Genomic DNA, 24,024 nt, shown 5'->3' with positions numbered 1-24,024 from the left:
TATTCCGAGTCATGTCGCCCATGACTGAAAAAGGAGGCTGTGCATGGTCCCACTCATGACGGCAGATACATTCTTCCTCTGTAGGTGTAGGAAGGCAGTGTCCACACAGACACCAGCAGGCGCCGTTCACTCGTTCTTGGGCTGGATCAATCGGTAACAGTAGTGAGGTTGGGTGTCCTTTTCTCTTTGCCTCAATTCTTCCTCGCTGTATTCAGGCTAAAACATGTACAGCTGTACGTCTGCCTCCAACAATATCTGACCAAAGTTGTGCTCAGGAATATAATCATCTGAAGGGATATGGGCAGCTCCAGCTTCTTGCTTGGCAGACAAAACACTTCCCAGAAATCTCAGAGAAGAGAAGGAGAAAGTTGGTGAAAGTCCTCCCCCTCGTTTTTGTCAATCAAGTATCTTTCAGCTAAATTATTTAGTGGCACTCGCAGACTGAGATTATGGTTAATCAAAGGTGTGTTCCTTCAACCTTTATTCATCCAAGAAGGTTGACTGAACATGTATGCTGTTTTGTAGCAATGCCCGGCTTAACGCTCCCACACACACATTCAAACCTTGGCATTGGGGCACTTGAGGGTTAAGTGCCTTAGTGAAGGGCACCTTGATGGTAGCTGTTGAGGCAGGGAGGAGCATGTTTCATTCACTTTCCCTGCCCAGATGTCCCCAGCTGGGATTTGAACCAGCAAATCTCTGGCCACAAGCCTGCTTCGCTAACTGTTCGTCTACCGCTACCCAAAACTATTTAATTTGCATTTAATGCCAAAGAAGTTCCAACTGTCACACACAATCAATAGAGCGTTATTTAGCAGAGATGTATCTTTTCTTATCAAGCCCAATCTGTAGACCATTTGGTTTAAAAATCTCAGGTTGAATGCATAACATTCTCTAAGCACAAAATCGATGCTGTGCCTGTGTTGTTATAGGCGTCATAGATAAGCAAATCCTGAGCAAATGGAATCTGTAGAATACTTAAACATGGAGACACATGCTGGCAAAAAAAGGGTCCTAAATACTACTTATGGCAGTATCAGGTGATGAATGAACACAGCTGAATCTTAATTGTCAAAAATCATAATGAATGCATCTAATATGCACTGTGCAGATGAATAGAAGAATGCTAACCAGCTGTGATGAGATAGTGTTTATCATGTCCTTTCAAATAAAACAAAAAACATATGGCATGAATTCCATTGCTGATGGAGACCAATCTGCATGTCCTTGGAGAGTTGAGAGTGCAGAGCGCAGGTAGTACTTCCACAACCTATGTTTTAATGAATACCAATGGAATGCTACCGATGCAAAATTCCAAATTCCCAAAACCCTTGATATTTCACGTTCAAGTTGATCATTTCTATACAATATGGAAAATACGGTATGTAGAATGCTTAGAATATTTTAATTCATTCTTTAATGTTCTCCCCCGTTAGTGCTGTCTACCACTGTTTGCTTTCAGCCGCACTATACTTGCTCCTCCGTAGTGAGAGGCGTGTTTGAGTGATTTGCATAACTTTCTGAACAAATCATACACTAATTTTGGGCTTTTAGCTTGTGCACCTGAAGGGTGTAATTTGCCCTCACACTCCAATCTAAGTGAATTTGAGCTTCGGTTCTTTCACCGCTGGACTGACAATGAATCAAGCCGAGCTGTGGCGCGCCAGAGCATCATCAGGTACAGCGATGAGAATGTTATTTCATCATGGACCCCTTAGAGGAGAGAGCAGTGGAATCCATTACACTTCCAGCTCCAGCTCCCAGCGGACTCCAACCCCCATAATTCCCCAAAGGTCAATCCTCTTCTCAGGGTCCCAGAGAGAGTCTGGGCTGCGCAGTCCTGAGGCCTGACCAGTGCTGACTCTCTGGGTCCCAGAAGGCTCCCTGTCATGCTGAACCTGAAATTTGCGCCGCAGGAGACAGCCACTCCTGCTGCTGCTGCTGCCTGCAGCCTAGGCAGAAGAGACAGGAGGGCAAACACCACCATTAGATATTATACAGCAGAGGCAGAGTTAAAAGAGAATGGGGACTCCCTTCTGTATTAGTGATGTCTCTTGCCTATTAGAGACTGGCTTCCTCCTTCATATGCTCATATCTGTGCTCTCTCTTTCTCTCTATCTTTCTCTTTTTCTCTCTCTCTGTCTTTCTTGCTCTCCATCCGTTTTATTCAATCTGCTTACAACTCGCAGTCTGTCGTTTTCTCTCTCATTTCTGCCATTCTTGTTCTTGCTTTTGTGCTTACAGTATGTTCTTCCTCTTGATCTCTGTCTCTCTCTGTCTCTGTCTGTCTCTATCTCGCTCACTGTCTCTCCCTCCATAAGTGGTTGCTCTCAGAGGGAGATGAGGGGGATTCCCGCAGTGCACTCCAGATAAGACGAGGCAGGGAGCTCTCTTCATCCCTCTCCATCCGTCTCTCTGTACTTAACATGCTGCTCCCAAAAGGAAAAAAAGCTCCATTTATTCAAAACCCCCAAGTCACCCTCAAGTCAAATATGCAGGAATATGAACCATGGCTAACAAGTTGGCTTTTGCACTTGTGAGTGAATAGGCGTTGACACGTACGCCACGGTGCATTTCAACTAGCGCGGGCCACTGTCCAGTTCAGCAGCCACTCGTCTTGCCATTCCTCAGTGGGCGTTGTTTATTGTGCGGCTTGTTTATGGAGAAGTGATTGGACAGTCTTATGGGCTAATAAAAACAGAACGATTCACCGCCTCGCTCTTTGCGCCTGGTCACCCCCATTGACTCCTAATCGGCATCGCACTGGTTCAATCAATGGCCTGATGAAGGGGCGATTGACTCCCAGTGGAAGACACAAAAGGCCAAGCAGAAGACTAACAATATGTCTGATGGCTCTCCGCTCTCTGATGGCCGCCATGACGAGAGCTGGGAAGAGCAGATTACCAGAAGGCTGCTCGCGCCGTTCGGTGGAATGCAGGAACGCAGAAAAATTCAGCTTGGAGAGCCGATTGTCCATGGGAACCATTAAGTAAACCGTTAATGCACGTCTTTGTTCTGTTTCTCTTTCTGTTACAATGGACCACTGATGTTAACAGACCATGTATGACCTTCACAGCCTTCTAGGAGAAAGAGAGGGAAAAGGAGAGTTGGTGAATGGGTATGATTATGTGAGCAGGCGTCGAGGCCTTCAGAGTTTAATGGCATTACCTGTGTTTCCCCTATAATTCTGTCTTACAGTAGCGGCATGATCTTGTCGCTATTTGTCACTTCCATCATGAAGGTGCGTCTCGGCTGAAATACATTTGATTAAAAAATGATTTGAATCTTGGTAATTTTCAGCAGTGGTGCCGCTACTGAATTACTATAAAAACACTACAGAATTGTTTTTATTTTTAGCATGGCAGGTCATAATTTTACCGTGGCGGCCCGCCACAGTAAGAGTCTATATTAGGGAAATACTGGGCGTAACAAAGATGAAGTTCGCCTTCACACAGCCAGGCCTGCTAAACAAAGCACTACCACACTGAAACATCAGCTGGCCATCTGTGCTCAGCAACACTTTGAACTGTTCACCGTGGCACTGCCGGTTCTAGGAGATCAAAATTTAGTCTGCGTGTGTTGGTGTGTCTACCTGTCTGCGTTTTAGTGTGTCTGCATGTATGTGTGTGTGTGTTTGCGTATGTGAAAGAGAGAGTGTGTGAGATTATTTACTGAGCCCTCGTGGCGGTCGACGCAGTGCGCGCGTCGCGTGGTGTTAATGAGTCATTGTTTAGCAGGCTGCTGTGTGGAGCGAGATAGAGACTGTCAGGCTTTAGGGAAGGAAAAGGATACCACATATCACACACATACTCCACACAGATCCAGATATCACTCACACACCCCCTCTCCCTCCTCCCATGAAGTGCTATACACACACAGACACACACCTAATGCTCAACCATCAAACTGCCTCCCTGACATCAAAGCAAAGTAGATAAAGCATTTTGCCAGACACACATGCAGGTACACGAATGCAAATGCAAACACACATAAACACACGCACGCACAAACAAACAAACACAAGTAGGCACATTTAATTAATTCACCTAGAGTATGATTTTGTGTAATTTTTATCCATTTAAATTGTGCCTGTGAGCTGGTGTCAAGCTGCGGGCTGTTGGGTACCTTTACAGGTGTTTCCAGTTCTCTCCTAAGCAGACAACTTGACAGGCATAATAAATATATCAGTGAAACCCAGGTTAGATGTTTATTCATATGTGGTTATTGTGGAGGGGGAGTGGATTAGCGACTCTGTTCCCTCACTCAACAACTGTCGTCAAGGTTTCCTTGAGTTAGACGCTTAACCCACAGATGCCTCAGTGGAGCTGCTCAGTGACCAAAGCAGACGCTTGCAGTGCCGGGCGTGTTGCTGAAAAAGGGCATGCATGCTGGGATAAATAAAGGTTCAAAATGGTCCGACCCTTTTTCGTAAATGTGAGCAAGACTGGTTGTCTTATATATATGATTTTTGGGCCATGTTGCAGAATGGCTCCTGACAGACTGATTTTGTCCCCTGTGTGAAGTCACATGATTGATTGATCCCTCTCAGCTGATGCCCTGTGACATCTGTTGCTCTCCTTGCTAGCAGGAAAACAGTTTTGCCCCCCACTGCTATAGGCTACCTCGACCCCCCCCCCCCCTCTCTTTCTGTCTCTCCATTCCAGTGTGGCAGGGTTTTTTAATATGGCGAGACAGACCGGTCTCCGGCACTGCTGGTGCATGTCTGCAGGCCTGTGGGAGAAAGAGAGAGAGGGAAATCAGGGGGGAAAGAGTGGTGAAAGGAGGGAGAGAGAAGAAGTGCGTAGCTGTGGATGGGCAGTAGGAGTAAGGTAAAGCGGTGTAGACAGAAGCAGTTAGCCTCTCTTACCTTTCTGTTGTGTTGTTGTGTTTCCTGGGTGACGGCCTCCTGCCCTAGAGCGAGACAGAGGGTCGACAGGTCTGTTAGCTGTCTGACACACACACACACACACACACACACACACACACAAACACAAACACAAACACACAGCTTAGACAATTTTACACATATGCAGTTGCTCACGTACAAACACCTGCTTTCATACAAACACAGAGACAGTGTCACAAGGTGGTGCACACACACACACCTACACCTACACACACCCCTCACACTGGTGCAGACAGGCTGTGGGGTCAACAGCCCTCTTCCTGTGTCACTTTAGCTTTGGCTCAGAGCCCAGCTGACTTCAACACCATGACCTCCCCATGTGGTCACACTCTCCCCCTGCAGTACACAAGGCCACACACCTGGACAATACGTGTGTGTGTGTGTGTGTATGTATGTTAGACAGAGAGTAAATGCGTGCTTGTGAGTGTGTGTGTTTTCAGTAATGTTACTGGACTGCCTCCCTTCCTTCCGTACTACCATTACTTTTGTAAAGTTATCTATAGGCATTCTTATTTCTTATTTTGTGTGTGTGTGTGTGTGGTCCAATTAATGAGCATGTTCCTCAAAATTACAGACAAGGCGCTCTGCAATACCAGGGGAGTCTGTATATATCTGTATATGGCCTCCTTTTCTCTCCTCTGGCCTGATTTCTATACTGACCATAGCCAATGCAAACGGCGCTCTCATATGGCATTCTGACGCCTTTCTTCCGTGTTGATGCGAAAGTAAAACAGTAAAAAATCTTATCAGTCATGAAGTCCTATTTGTTGTCCTATTTGCCCAAATTAAATTCTGGTGTCAGGTTTGGTCACTGGCATGAAATCTCCACGCACACAAAGTGACGAATCGAAACCCGAAGGAATAGATCACCCCAAAATGAAAGTTCAACTCATTATCTTCTCACCCCCATGTCAGTTGAAACTCCACTGAAGTTCATAGGACCGCCAAACAGCCCCTGTAGCGCCATCTCAGCCGGTCTCCCAGTCTATTGAAGTTAATGGAGCCATCTTTTTACAGCTCCACAAAAGGGTAAAATGCTCATCAAAGCCAAACGATTACGCTGTGGGTCCAAAAGTCCAATATTTAGTCCAATATTTACTTCAATACCCAGGATTTCTGCGTATTTATCATTGTCTTCTTTAGCCTAGTTGGCCAGGAACGCATTCTTATTTGCAGGTTTAGGGGAGTAGTTGCAGGGCGGGATACACACATTGGCACTCACACCTAAGAGCTCATTATACACCAAAATTGTGATTAAATTTAATCGTGTGTGGCTCGGTTGTTAGATGACACTTCACTGTGAGCTATATAAAGGTCAGTAGTTCAATCTCTGCTTAACCACACATTAGAATTCATCCTGAACATTTCTGTAACTGTCTCCTACAGTATAAATGTCATGTATTTTGATCACGTCTACCTTTCTGTTGGCCTGCACTCCTTGTTAACGCCTGTGTGTGTGTGTGTGTGTGTGTGTGTGTGTGTTTCAGAACACACCGGTGGGCACATCAGTGTTTATGGTGAACGCCACAGATCCAGACCAAGGCACAGGAGGCAGCGTTCTCTTCTCCTTCCAGCCGCTGTCGCCTTTCTTCTCCATCGATGGGGCCCGAGGCACAGTCACCGTCATCAAACCACTGGACTATGAGACCACCTCCACCTACCAGCTTACTGTCAATGCCACGGTCAGCACACACACACACACACACACACACACATACAGATATTTTCTCTCTACTCTAGCACAGCCAGGCACAGACTTGATCAAATAAATGCTCATGCATATACGCACTTGTGCACATTCTTTAGCAGCAATGCTAACATGTCTGTTTGCTGTGTCATCTCTCAGGATCAGGACAAGCAGCGGCCTCTGTCCCGGCTGGCCAACTTGGCCGTCACCATCACTGACATCCAGGACATGGACCCCATCTTCACCAACCTGCCCTACAGCACCAACATAGAGGAGGACGCACCGCCGGTCAGTAACGCAGCACCACCTCACCCTCACGCCGCCGCAGCGTTTGGCCACTTCATCCAACTTTTATATGCAACCCTCCGCTATCCATCCACTTCTTTCTCTCCCTCCTTGCTCTGCTAGAAACTGGTTCTGCCGCTCTATCACCTCATCGCTCCTCCCGTTACCCTGCTTTTCCCACATTCACGTTCCTCTTTGATTATTCAGGAGGGTGTTTGGAGAAGGAGCGAGAGAAATGTGGTTAAAAGGGAGGTCTGAGTTATTATCAGGAGAGGATGCCTCATCCCCCAGCCTCCTTCCTGGACCCCCCTCCCCTCCAAGATCCCCCTACCCACCCCCACCCCCCCACCCCTTCCCTTCCCCACCCAAACTCTGCCCCAGGCCCCTACATACAGTTCTGTAGGTGTTACGGCAATGTAATTACTGTGTGAGATTTACAGTCCTGCTTCAGGGATGTGAGGCCTCCAGCAAAGGTCACCGGGGCCAGGATTTATCTTGCCATGCTACCCCATCTGCCCATACTGCGTCTATGTGTGTGTGTGTATGTGTGTGTGTGTGTGCTTTCATATGTCCGTGCCTCTATGTGCATTTGTGAGTGCATGTGCATGTGTGTGTGTAATTGTGTGTATGAAGTATTAAGCAGTGGGGTCTCACCCGTTGCCTTACCTTTGTCTTTATTGCACGCAGGGTTGTAATGGCTATCTAATCCACTGGGTCTATGTTTCCCTATTGGGTCTACATGTACAGCATTATGTTCACTCCCCTGACTCAGCCCTCTAAACCCTGTTCCCCAGGTGGCTAATGGTCCAGCTATTGATGTCTCCACACATAGAGACGGAATTACACACAGGGGCATAATACTGGACGTCCTTGCTTCCATTCTCTCTCTCTCTCTCTCTCGGTTTTCATTCTCCCTCACCCTCCCCTCTTTTTCTCTCACGCTTCCCATCCTCCCACCTCTCTACCCCCCCTCTTCCCTGCCTTCCTACCCCTCTCTGCCCCCACCCCCGTGCGTCCGAACCCCTTCCCGACACACACACACACACACACACACACGTCCCCGGGCCCGCGTGCGCCGTAGTAGAAATGTCAAGTGCTACATTTGCATGCATATTAACGGGGCGTGACGGAGTCGACGCCTGGTGTCTCCCCGACTCCCCGATTCATCAGCTGTCACCGGGAAGGTCACAGCGGGAGGGAGATGAAGAAAAAGAGGAAGGGGGGGAGAGGGGGGAGGTAGAGAGAGAATGAGGGATACAGTGGAGAGAGAGAGAGAGAGAGATGTTAGCGTATGAGTAAGGGCGAAAGAACAGGGAGAGAGGACAAAGGTGCCGTGTGCAAAGAGAGATGAAGGAATAAAGAGACAGGAGGGAGGGAGTTAAGGAGAGTTAGAGTGAGTTGGGTCACAAAGTTGACACCGGCGAGTGACTTTCCTAGTTTCTCACAGCAGCTGAGCACCAGTAAGCCTAGGTGTAATACCGTGTCTCGGAGCGCTGCAGCTCTTGCCTCTGACAGTAGGGGGCAGTGTGTAATCCTATTACAGGGATGAGGTCAGTGCAGGCGAGCGACCGAGATCGCTTCCCGAGGCCCTTCGACCCGTTGGTAGATACAAGAGACAATAACGAGTTCTCACAGTGAGATGGAGAGATGCAGGCCAAAAGTGCCTTTCTGCTTGGGCAGTGCACGCACACGCAATCGCACACACGTACACACACACACACACACCCCCGACGCCCTCATGCAGTATTCTAACAGGCATGTGTCATTTCCATTAGCTAGTGTTCGGCGGTGATAAGCCGCGGGTGTAACGTGACGGAACGAGTGTCAACTGTCCTCAAGGCCCGTGACATTCACACGTAAAGGGATATCAAACACGAACCCCTGTCATAGGTCATTTCTCAAAGGTGTGAGTGCACACACACACACATGCACACTGCCCCTCTTATTTCTGCCTCCATCTCTCTTCTGTTTCTGTCTGTTTCTCTGTCTTTCTCTCCTTTTCTCCGAATGATCAACCCGTCATCCATTGAAAACTTTGACAAAGGAGTAGAAGATATTTTCTTCTTTTTTTTTTAGATGAAATCATAGGGCAGAGTTCTTAGCTGTTGCCGTGAATCCACGCCGCTCGGACTGACGTTTAAGCCCTTTCTAGGACAAACACAATTTGGCTGTCAAACCAATGAGCTCAAATGGGAAAGAGGGAGAAAGGGAGAAAAAGAGAATGGAGGGAGAAGGGTTTGTTGTGTGTGTCTTTCTGTGTGGAGGGGGGGGGGGGGCGGTGATGAAGGAGAAATGCACTGTATAGCCAGAGGTGAAAAAATGAAAAGGAGAGAGGGATAGGTTTGGGTTTGGGGAGATGCGCTTGTGTGTGTGTGTGTGTGTGTGTGTGTGTGTGTGTGTGCGTTTGCAGGGGGCTTGTATCTTTGTCGGTTGATTGAACATATTCCACTTGTGTGGACAGCTGGAGAATATTGCTCATATTACTTCAGCATCAACTCTTCTCCTCTTTCTCTCTCTATCTCTGTCCCTCACTTCTCTCTCACTCTATCACTAACTCTATCCCAGGCTCTCTCTCTCTCTCTCTCTCTCTCTCTCTCTCACTGTGTGTGTGTGTGTGTGTCTCCCTCTCAGCTAGTGATCAGTGTGAATCACTCTCTCTAAAAGGCCTGTAATTGATTCTGCTGTAATTGGTCAATGACAGGAGATGCTTTGGCAGAAATGGAGCATAAACATGCCTCAGACACAATTTGCAGGATCAATGGGAGGCAGATAGGTTGGGAGGGAGGGAGAGAGCGAGGGAGGGATGGAGGGAGGGAGAGAGAGGGAGGGAAATGGGAAGTAGGGAGTGTCTCTCCATCTCTCTCTGCAGCACAGGGGTTTTTAAGTATCACCACCGTGTCTGATTGAGGCATGGAGGCCGAGGAAACTCAGCGGATCAAAGACTTTTCAAATAGCTTTCTCGTCTCTCTCTCTCTCTTTCTATTTTTTTTTTCATCTGCCATACTATGGTTTTTGTTGAGTTGCGGACTCACCGGCGTAGCTGGAGAGTTTTGAAACAATGAGGGGAGAAATAAACCCCAATGAAAGGCTAATGACCCACTCCAGAGCCAAAACAAGACCATTTGCGATGTGCCTGGCTGTTTGTCCCTTTGTGACCGCGACCGTTTTCTGCCTTTTTAACGTGGAAATCCGGTGAGGTATTGGAAATACAATGGTAATTAAGTGCTCTTAAGGTGCCAGATCTGGTTGGAGTGTGTCTGTGTGGGAAAGGAGGGCTCGCTCATGTGTTATCAACGTCACCGGATAAATGGGTTTCTGACTTGGAAATTGCCTGTGAGCGACTCTTCAAGTTGGATAAAACATTTTGATGCCCCAGTTGCAGAGTCCGCTGGTTCACAGCCATCTGGGCTAGGCTGCAAGGCAGAAATCTCATGTATTTTTTACAATTTCGTGAAAAACATTTGTTAACGCAGCGGTGTACCAAAAAAACATAAATTATGAATTTGGAATTATTTGTTTATGGCTATTTAATTGGTGCAAGTATTACCCATATACAAATGGGAACTACTGTAGGAACAAGATGCCAAGAGTCTGAAAGTAGAGAAGTCATATAATTAGGTGTGCATATTGACTGTGAAGATTACATGCAGCTAATACAGTATGTTTTGTGTGTGTGTGTGTCTCTGCAGGGCTACGAAGTGCGGAAGATAACAGCCATTGACCAGGATCTGGGCCGACCGAGAGGCATCGGCTACACCATCGTCTCAGGTCTGAGTCACATAATCAATCTGACATCCACAGCACAGAGAGGGAAATCAATCACTACTTATCATAATCCCACAGCAATAATGGACAAGTCTCATCAAGCACAACAATCAATGACTGCAGAGAGCAGTGCCTCAGAATTGGAGAATAGGCTTGTCCATAAACGGCTATTAATCACTGTTGGGTGCAGTTGTGTGGAAGTCAGCCGTCATTCAGTGTTGTCATTCACAAGTTGGCTTGTGCCATCAAAACAGGATTATGGTTTATCAGAGTGGCAACTTGCACTGTCAGCAAAAGAGGGTGTTCTCATAATTTTCTGCTATTGCCTATTAGTGCTGTTTTCAGTGCTTTAATGGATGTGTCACACAAGCAATGTGAGCAAAATGTGATAGTGTGTTACTGCTAATTGCCACCACATTGGATCTCCACCTAATAATCCACATCTTGTGTTACTATACCTGACAGTCTCACATGGAAGAGTGTGAAAGAACCTGTGGAGAAGCGAAGAAGAGTTTGAATGTTGCTGATAAGACTGTAGTGCGGAACATGTTTTAATGCTGAAACGCTAGTTAGTTTGTCTGCCTGTCAGCTGGATATCTGAAAATCTTGTGAACAGATCTCCATTAAGTTTTGTGAACAGATAGACTTGGGCCAAGGTGCAGTTGATTAGATTTTGGTGATGATCCGGATCTGGGATTTCCGCCATTACATGATTGCCATTTTTAACTATTAAACTAATGGAGAAAGGTACTTGATTCCAAATACGAATGATGTCTTTGGATGTAACAGCAAGTTGGGGAATTGTTCAGCATTGGTGGACGTTTGGACTCTGAGAGCCTTCTAGTTCTAGTTTTTGTATTTTATTTGCATCTATGCTATTTGTATGCAACTCCTAGCTTCGCATTAATGTTTACACATGTTAACTCCTGGGAGCTTCCCAGTATAACCACACTTTTCTGCTGCTGGCCGTGGAGCAGCTCTACTGGACTAGCTGAAGGTTGAGTATCTTGCTCAAGAGCATCTCAAAGGTAGTTATTGATGAAGGGGAGAGCATTCCTCATTAACTCTTCCCACCCAGATTTTCTCAGCTTCTGGGGATTTGAATCAACATCTTTCAAGTCGCTATAGTCACTAGAGCTTAGCTAGACTGCACTTAAAGTATTCACTGTAGTTAATTTTGCAAAGGAAGTAAAATGAGCTACAGTCACTGCTCAGGAGTCACGTGAAACTCAGCTTTGTGGAGCTTGTGTGTTGAGCATCAGTACATGGATAGGCTAGTGTGACCAGACTGAAGTGAGTAAAGTAGACATTAACAGACAGAGAGATGGACTAACTATGACAAGTGGGATACAATGTGTCCTTATCATAGATATGAGTGTAGCAGGAAGAGCGTACTCAAAGCTAGGCAGAGCGCTTCATGTTTACCTGACGATCCATTTTGGATTAAAATGTTTTCTGTTGCTTTTTGTCACGAGAAATGATCAGAAGACAGCTAAAAACCTGCAGGTTTTAACAAGCTTCTCCAAGAATCAACCATCCTTCCTCTTGCCCCCTCATGGCTAAACTCTACATCGCTATGAAGATAAAACACACACACACGCGCGCCGCTGACTGCGGGAGAGAGCCCATACACTGCTGTAATTCCCCTGAAGGGTGTTTATTTTCACCGCAATCAACGTTTCGATCCCCAAGGACGAACAATCCCTCAAAGATCCTTCGGGATTGAAACATTGATCTGCGTGGTGAGAATAAACACCCTTTGGCAGGATTACAGCCGTGTGCGGACTCTCTCCTTTAAACTCTACATGCCCCCTGTAGAGGCCAAGATGGCAGGGATGGTAGGACGTTGGTGCCTCCAGCATTGCCAGCTGGCTGATAAGGGCTGGCGCTGGTTGATAAGACCGGCACGCCAGGGGAACCTTGGTGATGAAGATGTTCATTGTTCTGCCATCTGCTGCGTCACTGGCTGACCTCACTGCTGAGCGAAGGAATTTGACCCCATCAGGACCCCTCTGTGTGTGTGTGTGTGGTTGTGGATTTGAATCTGAGTGCATGAGCGTGCCTGGTTGTGTGTGTGTGTGTGTGTGTGAGAGAGAGTGTGCTTTCGTGTGTGTGCACTTGATTACTGTACACTCAGGACACCGCCCAGCCCACTTCTTCTTAGGGCTCGCCATAAACTCTCAGCTCCCATTCAGCGCGCACACACCCACTCAGTCTTACTTACTGCCGCCTGCCATGTGTTGCATTGTGTTGTGTTTGTTGCAAAGTTGAAGGGCTGAGTTAAGCTCTAGAGGAGAAGAGCATTAAAAAGACATTAATTAGGTGGTGCGTTGTACTCCCAGTCGTCGCAAAATCAAGAGTTATAGCACCGCACTAAGCCCTTATGGAGATGGAGCCTGTAGGCTTGATAAAATCATTATAAGTTTGATAGATAATGGAATGTGAAGGATGATGCAGTGCCAGGAGAAAAAGGTGGGAGGGTGAGATTGTCGGATGATGCCTTTGTGCGCGCGTGCGTGTGTGTGTGTGTGTGTGTGTGCCTGCACGTGTAAACCTGCACATATGCCTGTGTGTATGCGGGCTCATGTGCACAGCTGCATTCAGATTTGTTAGAGGGCATGCTTGTTTGCAGACTGAGTGCGACTGTGTACAGCACCTCCCTTGCTTGCCTCCCTTCTCCCAGAATGTCCTCAGAGGGCACGACTCAGTCCTGCGGGACTCGTCTCATTAGTTCAGTAATTAAGATAAACGAGGTTTTAATTGCAGCGGTGATTTATGCTAATGATCGTGGGACCCGAGATGAGGATTTCCTCTCCCTCCTCCAATCAGAGGGCTGATCTGGGATTTGATGTGTACAGGAGATAGCATCGCTGCAGCCTTCTGCCTCTGATGTTGCAGTTGTTATTGTTTGTTATGATAGTGGAGATGCAGGGGGCGGCGCTCATAGTAAATCCTCTGCCCCCAGGGTTTGTTGTGTCCCCTGTTGGACCCCTGACCTATTGGTCTCATTATGCATCTAAATCTCTAATCTTACTCGCTTACTCCTGATAGGCTTGTTCCTCAGAGGAAGGCCTGTTGTCTTCTATCTGGCCCTACAGGATACTGGGCTGCCTTTAAACATAGACTAAAGCTCTTTTCTGAACAGCATCAGTTTCACATGGGGTTGTCAGAGAAGTGATATTGATCTAATTGCCCATCATTGTAGAGGTTGCTACGATTGCTATCACCAGAGATGATTTTCATGTGAAACAGTGACATGCAGCTGTGCTTAATGCTTAATGATGCAGACACCTGCACCTCTTAATTCTAACAGATGTTTATATAAGCTGAAGTCCAAATGATCAGAACAACCTAAAGCCAGCAACAACCTTATAATGTGTGTCTGCAAAACCATTTTAACAAACAAGATAAAAAATAATGGTTTCTTTAGTTGTAATCCACCAGTAATCACATTAATATGCCTGAAATTGCTGGGAGGCACAATTAAATCACAGAGGTCTCACAGAGATTTCTCTGATAAAAGAATAGGAAATTTCTGACGGCCTTTTTACCTGGGAAAGCTGGGCAAAGTCAGTGACAAATCTTTATGGATGGGATAAAATTTATGGAGGTGCTCAGGCAATAATTACTGTTACCTAGATCTCCCCCAGTAATACTAATGTCATTCAGAGAGGGCCAAAAATGTGTCTTTTGTAGTGAAATCCAAATGCACTCCACTTAAAAGTACTACTCATTCCGCATGTATCAAAGAGGAGATGTTCCCGCTGCCATCTGCATTACATTTTCTGAGTCAATCGTATTTGGCTTCTGGCAATGTTATGTCAAATGATGCTTTTTACAGTGGCTGTAAATGTGCGTAAAACTCCTGTTTAAGACAGGAATTTGCTCTAGACTCTTACTGGTAATTGCCCCATTAGGAAATATAGGAGGGATGACAGAAGACATGGCCAGGTGTTCAGGTATCTGGTTTGTGTAGTGACAGCATGTTCAGGGAATCAAATATCTGCTGGCTCACTCCTGTTTTACTGGTTGCTATGGCTCCAGTCACAGTCAGGAATATTAAATGACCTTGACAGGGCTTTTCCCGTAACACTAGCGTCATACCAACATGATCCCCATTGAGGCCACATGTGTTACATGTGTTAGAACAATGAACACTGTCCGTAATTAACATACTGCCTCACCTGCCAAGGGCTGGTAAACAAAAACATGAAAAACCCTCCCAAGAATAGTTTTTACTGGCCAAAATAATTACGGTAATATTCATTTTTCAGAGAAATTTGTCAAATTCAATTTATTAAATGCTAATTTGTGTATGTGTCAGATGTCACAACATGACAATAATGTTAAGTTTCTACTAATATCAGCCTAGTTAGCTATCCTGGCAGTGGAGAAACAGGAAGAAAAGTTTGCCCAATTTTAGACTCACACCACTTTGTGTAGAGCAGCATAACAGGCAGAGAACCAGGCACCATTGTTTTGCTTTGATTTGATTTGCTCATTGTCTGAGAGAGTGTACGGTGGTCAGCAGGGACAAAAAGACTGTATATAACTGAGGCATTCAAATTCATTTGAAAAAGTTACCAGCCAGTGTGGCGGGTGACCTTAATTGATTTATCCGCCAAAGACCAATTTTACTGGCATGTGACCCTGACAATAAGGATTACAGCAATGTTCTTTGTTTCTATTCCCATGTACAGTGTATTGTACCTTAGCTGTTGACCCTTAGCTCCAGAAAGACACAGTAACTGCCCAAGAAATCAGCCTCTCATCCCATCGAGCCCCTGAGGACGGCCGAGGCAGGAGCACAGACAGGCCCGGTCAGCTCCCTGACACCAGTGACCAGAGGGACTGACACTCTGACGCCCAGATGGACTCTCTCTGGCACAGTGTCCACACAATACACACTCATGTTAGGGCGCATGCACACACTCATAGACTCACATGCATGGATGAACACACAAACACAGAGAGAGAGAGAGAGAGAGAGTATGATCCTCAGGGAATCTGAGAAGGCCCCATATTCAGCCCGTTGGAAGTAATCTTCAGCTCTGAAAAGAGCTTGTCCATCTGTGGTTGCAAGTATAGAGGCCAAAATGTCTTGTCCAAGAGTGTTGTACACATTGTTGCCCCCTAGGAGGAGAGTTAAGCCCTTGTGTTTGAGTTGAGTTTGTGCAGCCTCTCTACTGTGCGGTAATGACAGTGTAAGAACATGCAGAGGAAAAGTCAGCCTAGCGTCAAACTGAATGAAAGGAGAGGACATCCCCCAAGCCTTTCATATCATCCTCTTGTTTATCTATGTGTGCTTGTTGCTATCTCTTTTTGTCGCACACAAGCACAACTAATCCCATCTTAAGCCCTTTTCCATCTCTACCCTTTCTCCTTGTATCTTCTCCGTTCGGGAAATTGCTCCACCGAAATTGACCGCATTGGATTTTAATTTGCAGCAACCCAAGCAGAATAATTGTGTAAAGTGATAAAAGATGATAACTTCATTTTTCCACTTACCAAAGGAAACGATACACAATTTTGAAGTTTCTCAGAAGCTGCAATGCGAGACCACATATGGCATTGTCTTGGTTACAGCATGTGTAGCCACAGGCGTCCGCTGGCCTCCGTGGCCTGAGGCTGGGGCAGAAGGTGAACTTGTCTCCCCCCTCCCCCCCACCTGGCCTGCAGCCCAAACAGCCCGTCTGCCCCCTTCACAGGAGTGAGACAGACAGCCCGGTCCTGTGTAGTGGGACTGGCCTTGTCTTACAGCTTCCCCAGCATATAGGTCAGACAGGTACGGCCACGCCATTTCTCGCCTGGACAGAGACTGATAAGTAGAAAAGGCGATTATTTCCCCCTCCCACCCCCCTCTCTGCCTCTCCACGCATATCTCTATCCTTCAGTGCTGCTACACGCCGATGCTCTGATTCCTTTTTCTCCAGGCTGCCACTACCTGGCTTGTATCAGCGGGAAAGCTGTAATATGGACAAGGCTAATACCTGTTATTCTTTAGGGAGCGCTCATTGTGACTGCCGCGTCGCCGGGATTTTCTCTGGGTTTTCAATTAGTCGCTCCGAGGCTCTGCTCAGCCCACCTCTATGTAATCTCTGGGAGAAGACAGATAGTCTGCAGGACACTGCTCACAGCACAATGCAAAGTCCCGAGTCTAGCTGTTTCTGTTCACTCTCAAGTCCGCACCTTGCTCAGCTGTGATATGCTGTAGGTCTCTTCCCTTATTTTGATCCCCACTGTCTTATCTTCAGTCAGTCAATCAACTAAGCAAAGTTTCTTGATTTAGCCCATTTCAAATGCAGTAAGCACTTCATACTAGAAGTCAAGGTAAAATCTAAAAAAAAATACACTAATGAAATCAGAAGTTATCGCATATGTAAAGTTAAGGCCAGAATCTTCTGCCCTTCCCTTGATCACAGTTGTTGTCCTCTTACAGTAAAACAAAAAATATTGCAGTGTTACATCCCAAACATGCATTCGTCAGCTTTTTTGTATTGCTATTACAGGTTCTGTTTTATTTGTATTTATCTTAGGGATAAAGGGGATGCTGCTGGCTTTGATAAATAGAATGTTATCCTGTGCTTTCTGCTTCTGAACAAGCACATTTCCAGATGTCAAACCCAATTTCCTTTGCTGCTGTTTTGCAGCCAGATGTTATTTTTGTACAGAGCATCTAGAAACACAATTTGTGTCATCTAGACACACTGCAAAGTATAGCAGATGGAAGAGTAAATCCCAACTACTGTACTCTACTCCTATAGCCAAAGAGACAAACGAACATGTGCACACACATGTGCTCACACAAAGTGAAGAGATAAGACTACGCTGCCAGCTCAACGCTCTGCTGAAAATAGACAACTTGACACCTTGAGCCGACAGATCAAAGCCGCCAATCAATAGCTTTGAGTTTGATTATTTTCCATGAGACCTAGAGATTGTGGATCGATAGCTTTGTCTGTGACCTGGGTGAGAATCAGTTTAGCTTTTACTGTGGGGTCTGGGACCTGAGCCAACAGAGGAAGCGCTTAGGAATCTCTAGTACGCTTCGTTCAAAGTAACTAAGATAATAAGTGCACCATGGCTGATGGAGAAGAGGTAGATACTACCCTACATCATCGTGGCTAGTTCGCTGGCTTCCATCATTCCATCATTTGAAGATACATGAATTTAAAAATTCACTTTATTAATACAGGTCAAGGAATGAAACACACACACAAAAAAAATGTATACCAAAAAACCAAGGGACAACATGCCATCGCCTTACACAAAACCCCCCAATTCCCCAAAAAGCAGAGAGTTCCCTGTTCGCCTGTAGTAGCAGCCCCATCAATGTCTTTACAGGATCTGAATCTGTTTTTCCTTGTTCTCTAAATAGCCAATTTGGCTGCTCCTGAGAGGAAATCTATCAAGTCCTGGATATGCTTTCTTCCAGAAAACCTCCCTAGACCCTGAAACCATTCTCCCAACCGCCTCAACAACCTTCTTAGCCTGAGACAGTGAACAAACAAAGTGCGCCAGGGACCCAGACTCAGTACTTGGATCCAGGTACGCCAGACTTCTGTTATTCACTATTGTCTCCTGTACAGTCCTCCACTGGAGCTCAGCCATATGCTTGTCAACAGATGGCAGGGACCGACCAGCAGCCTTTCAGTAAAATGTCTGGACCGAAAGCCTCCCTTCACCTCGACATCTTCATCCCTTCCAAAGAGCATGAGAGTGACACTTTCATGCATGTACAGTATGTTGCCTCCTTTCCCACCTTCTTAAAGGAAAACTCCACCCTCAGGTGCTCGTACACTGTTATATATCCTCAATCTGTGATGTTCATTGCATTCCAGGAGTTATTTTGTGATGAAGTGTTGTAATTTGCTGTTTTGGTGTACCCACTTTCCCTCAACCTGCCTCGTCTACTTTTACTTCAGTTAGTGATTTCCTACATTTCCCTCAAAGCCTTTCGACAACCCCAAGGGACGGGGTGTGAACATGTTGCATTCAGCTGTAAGTTATACATGTAGGAGGAGAGTCTTAGGAACTCTTGGAGCAAGAGTTCTTCCAGTTGAGAAAAAGTGAGTCGTGCGTCGAAAATTGGTATCTCTACCTCTTCTACGATGGATTTCTCGGTAGAAAATCGAGAATCTAGAAAGAAGCCCTTGCTCTTTGAATCTGAGGGACCGACACCAAAACCTGACGTTTACCGCTGATGTTTTAGATAGTTGAAAAAAAATCTACTATCAGATTCCATTGTAGCTGCACTGGAAACATCTCAATGCGATAACACATTGTCTATGTCGGGCCAGTTATCCGCGGCAATAAGAAAAATACACCTCCTTCTGCAATCCTTGGTTGGACAAACACCTCAATGGACAATCATTCTTGTGAAGATCTGGACTTAAGGGGACAAGTGGGGATGGTTGGGGTCGGGCGGGTGGGGGAGAGGGTTGGATGGGGTACCTTTCATAATTGTAATCATTTGAATAATGCAGCTGTCCCATGCTTGTATACACTTTCATTTTCAATTTATGCTGCAAACAATGTACGATGGGTTTAATGGAAAATCAATAAAAATTGCTAAACAAAAAAGAAAAATACACCACCAATTACAAAATGGGCCCAGAAATCGGCAATAGCTGTTTTTCTTAACAGTGTTTTAGGGTGGATTTTTCAGCTCTGGGGTCATAAAACAGAGGAAAAGCCCCAGCCCCTCTCACCACTCCACAGCAGCGGGGGGGCGGGGGAGCCTGTACTCACATAAATCATCCCATTGGTCAGAGAGAGTATGTTTCCCCTGTCAGGGACACACAGACCTCCTCCACAGCCTTGTGCAGTGACCCTGTGGGCCTTTTCCAGCCTGGTCCTCCAAGAAGCCCGACAGACATGTGGGGGGTCTTCATCAAGCGGTCGCACCCTACTGCATGCGTCCAGTCAAACTGCATCCAGCCAGCTATGCCCACAACTACTGTATGTGCATGGTTTAGGATACATGGGCAAAGAAGGGAGGTGCTGTGTCAAGTTCAGAGCTTTGCCGCGTCTCCCCCTCTCTGTTTTGATATCTTCATCATCTTCCTCATATACATATTTATCACTGTGTTATTGTAATTAGCGCTTTGTCTCGGGATATTTGTCCTAAAACTTTCTGAGGAGAACTTTTGATAAAACTAGTTCATTGAGTATTCATGAAATGCAGCTTGTCTGCCAATGGCAAGACACCCACGGGGCCATTATCACTCGGCGTCACACACACAAACACACACACACACACCTCAACTGAGAGCTGTCAGGCACCGAGGGGTTGCGTGTTAACACATACATGCGCGTACGCAGAGGCAAGTCTGTGCATGTGAGAACCTGTTCATTTAGAGTAGAGATGTGAGTATAGTTTGAAGACAATAACTAAAACCTCATCATCAACATGATTTGCCTGTAGGCGTAATCCTTAAAAGTGACACTAATTTGTGTACATTTAGCAAAGTACACAAAATCTTAGCCCCGAGACTCTGAGCCTTGGCTGCACGCCATATCACATTACTAGAATGTTCCAGCGCCCCCATGGTGTTGTCACAAACTAGAGAAAACAGTTGTCACTGGCTTAGTCATGGCGATTACACTTGGAGAACTCTTGCTTCGGCTGTCCTCAAAAGCTCATTGCTGTGAGAAAGTCATTGTCATCCACTTGTCGCACGGCTGATTGAACTCATCAGATCAGATGCCTTCTTTCTTCTGTTCTCTCGCACAATAATAACTACACATGTATGTTTTCCACTTTCGCGACTCAATGCACTCAGTCTGTCCTATCTCTAGCCTCTCTGGTTCTCTCTCTCCATCTTTGTCTCCGCACTCACTCTTACTCTTTTGCTCTTTGCAAGTTGAGCGGAGAATTTCAATGAGGAAACTGTTCTCAGCAATTGAGCCCACTCTTTACTGTTCATGACACAAGAATTTAAATGTGTTTATCAGTGTGTAATATGAAATTCACACTCCTGTTATTCCGCTTCTTTTGCTATTGCTGAGATTATTCAAACTAGCAATCTATTTGGATTATTGATGTCTTGTAATTCCAATTCTAGCAATTGCACACAAACTAAATTTGCCACCACAAGCAAATAAAGTGTTTGTGTGTGTGCGTGTGTGTGTGTGTGTGTGTGTGTGTGCTCACGCGCATGTAGACAAGCGCGTGTCCCACACTTGTCAAAATCACGGCGTGTTTTCTCATTTTCCAGTCCACTACTGTCGGTAATGTGAGAGCATGGCCAATCCTCCAGAGTCTCACATCATAGAATCAAACCCTGCCAGTTAGCACTGCATGCACTCTGACACACACAGACACACACACACACACACACACACACAGACAGACATACACACTCACATACACAGACACACATATATGCACACACATTGCATCCACATACACTATGAACTTTGAATTGAAAGGAATGGAACACGTACACATCCACACACATACACAACTACTGAATATGAATTTCAAATGCAAATAGAAATGAAAGTGTGCATTTGTTAGTGCTGAATTTGAGTGTGTGTGACTGTGTGCGCGACTTTGTGTGTGTGTGTGTGCGTGTGTGTGCGTGCCACGACTTTCACCCCCCTGGGGGTCTAATCACAGTGTCCTGGCAGATCAGTGGAGAGCGCGTTCTATCAGCAATTAGAATATAAATATATTTTTTTTCTCAATGGGACCCGGGAGTCATTCTGTATAATTTCAATCTGTCTCCCTGGCCAAGCTTGGCACACTGCAGCGCTGAGGTGGAAGGCCGTTCTGTGGAACCTGAAGCAGCGAGTCGAAGTCTCTTTATGCATACGCACCCATAAGCCTGATGCATACGTAGTGTAGACCCGGCCATCCGCTGTTACCGTGCACACGTACATTATAGCACACCGCTTGTGTGCATTTGCAGACGTGTGTGTGTGTTGTGTGTGTGTGTGTGTATGCGCCACTGGTTGCTCAGCCAGGTGAGTGCCCAGTCGTGCAGGCAAGGAGCGGCTGTTGGAGGAGATTGGCATTCTAGACAGGCCATTGGAGCCGACAAACCAATTTAGAGGCATGATGCCCACACTGAGTGGGCCTAAGTGCCTGATGCACACTACTTCCACCCCCCCACACACACACACCCCCACCCCTTCCCCTTCACTGCTACCAACATCGCCCCCACGCCACAAAGTTTAAAAAAAAAAGTATTTTAATTTTGCAAAAGACACTAGTCACAAACTTAATGCGTCAGCTTATTTTCGCTGGCGCTCGACGCTGACACTTTTTCCACTTTCAGTCGTACAATGACACAGTGATACCTAGGGCAGTTTCTTAGGCAACGCTAATAAGCAACATTGCCCAAGCAGTTACCTCAGGATTGTTACAAACTTATTATTGATCCTGGGTCTCATTTTGTTTCCTGTTCCCGGGAGTGTTCATCTTCTGCGTTGCCCAAAAAAATTTGCCTTGTGTATCACCGCCCTGCGTTTGAAGTATGGTGTTAATAAGAACTCTTGTCAATATGTGTGTATGTTTTGTTGCTTTTATAATGTACGATGTTTAGAGGTTCAGTAATACAGAAACTACACTATATTCCCACACACACGCTTTTCTCCATTCCGACGATTAAGTAGACTATGCAAGCTGAATATAAGCAGCAGCAGCTTTCGTCCCGTCTACCTCCCTCTCTCTCTCTATCCACCTTTTGGCCTCAATCCAGGCTAATTACCCGAGGGCAGCGCTCTCTCTCCTAGCCTGCCTCCTCTCCTCTGCGCCCCCCCCTCTCCACTCTCTCTCCTGCGGCTTCCCTGTCTTCTTCCCTCTCCAGTCTCGGCCCGATACAGAGCAATAATAGAGAGCGGCGAGCAGGGAGAGGGGAACACAGGCATGGGTTAATCTGTTGACCCTGGCCATTGTGCAGTGTAGACTTACTACCCTAACCTATTTCTCCAGAGTTCAGACCTCAGCTATTACTACAGACTATCTGAAGAAGAGTGATTCTTAATCCCACAGTCTGCTGGAGTCAAAGTGCAGCTCGAGGCTCTCGGTGCACGGCTGTATAAATACGGCAGAGCTCAGTGGAGTCGCCATGAATGTCATTGGCTCCGCCGGCTGTCAGTCATTCATGCAACTTATTAGCATTCTTCCCTAGCGTCACTGTCATTTTCACTTGTAGTAGGAGATATGCTGAATACTGTAAAACGTCCAATAATGGCCGGGCCTTTATTTCCCTTAAGAATAGAGAGCACTTTATTAGAGACAGGCCTAATTGTGCAAAAAAAAAAATATATTTGTTAATGGTGACATACTGGTAAGCTACCAGAACATACTGGTCATCAAAGCATCAGTGCATCAAAACAGAGTAAAACAAAAACTGCCAAAGCCACAAAAGTGAATAAAGAAAAGCTCTCTGTCATATATTGACTAACAAACAAAAGCAATGTTTGTATATTCAGCAGTTGTTATTTTTGCATAATGAATTTCAAGGCTTTCACACCAGTACCCGTAGCCTTGGCAACAAGATAAACATGTCAGCGGTTTCCAGTATATGCAACATCTCTTTTGGTTAGGTATTTTGTAATACTTTTGTCATTTTAATGTTATTTTAGGCTATACATATTGTAGAGATTTACAGGATTAGGGTTACGTTTTTGATAATTCTGTTTATGCATCACACACAATATCTTGGATGCCACTGATCAGATTTTTACAAAACTTAATGGAATGATGTGTCTCAATGCTCTGTTCAGGCATTTTCAAAATTGCACTGATTGGCCAAAGGGGGACGTTTAACTGTCTGTGCATCATGCACAATATCTTGGACGCCAATGACCGGTACCTCCTCTTCCCCATTCCCTGCCACATACAATCAAGAAATATGAGGTAACATATCCTCTACCTATTGCTCCACCCCAACTCTGCATAATTCATCAGGGACGACGTGTTCTGGTTACTTGTTTAACCTTTTCTTAGTCATGGAAGGGTCTCGCTCAGTGTCTTTTTCAGCATCATTTTATAACATCCTTTTAAGCGTGCGGCAGGTAGAAGAATTAACAGGCTGCTGTCAGCTGGCGAGAGCTGTCCATATCAGTAAGGCATAATTGAATTAGTTCTAGGTAAACTTTACTATTTCAGAGCTCTCTCATTTAGCCCGTGTCCACTCCAGTGTTTGCCTTCCACTGAGTAGATTGCTCCGATAACATTCACATGTATGAACAGCCGCTATCTGCAGATTGCAGGAGGGACTCTCCAAGCCTCATACAACACGTGTACCAGGCAGGAATCTCAATCGAATCCACGAAGGCATTCAGTGTGTTCACAGGATAAATGATTTGTCATGTCTGATTTAGAATAATGGAGGAGCACTTTGACGACATTATAGCTGTGAGGCAG

The 24,024-nt window shown here is 45.8% G+C and overlaps 1 protein-coding gene across 1 annotated transcript in view; it reads left to right on the top strand.

Annotated features, from left to right (window-relative positions):
* Positions 1 to 24,024, top strand: part of cdh23 (cadherin-related 23) — a 169,164-nt gene that overhangs the window by 56,519 nt on the left and 88,621 nt on the right. Inside the window, exons 7-9 of the mRNA XM_071913296.2 lie at positions 6,394 to 6,588; positions 6,753 to 6,881; positions 10,568 to 10,646. Of these exons, the coding sequence (XP_071769397.2) occupies positions 6,394 to 6,588; positions 6,753 to 6,881; positions 10,568 to 10,646 (403 nt within the window). The remainder of the gene's footprint in view (positions 1 to 6,393; positions 6,589 to 6,752; positions 6,882 to 10,567; positions 10,647 to 24,024) is intronic.

This window comes from Centroberyx gerrardi, chromosome 15, assembly GCF_048128805.1.
Source record: "Centroberyx gerrardi isolate f3 chromosome 15, fCenGer3.hap1.cur.20231027, whole genome shotgun sequence".
Classification (NCBI taxonomy): domain Eukaryota; kingdom Metazoa; phylum Chordata; class Actinopteri; order Beryciformes; family Berycidae; genus Centroberyx; species Centroberyx gerrardi.
The sequence above is the reverse complement of the archived record's forward strand: the minus strand, read 5'-3'. Positions and strand labels throughout refer to the sequence as shown.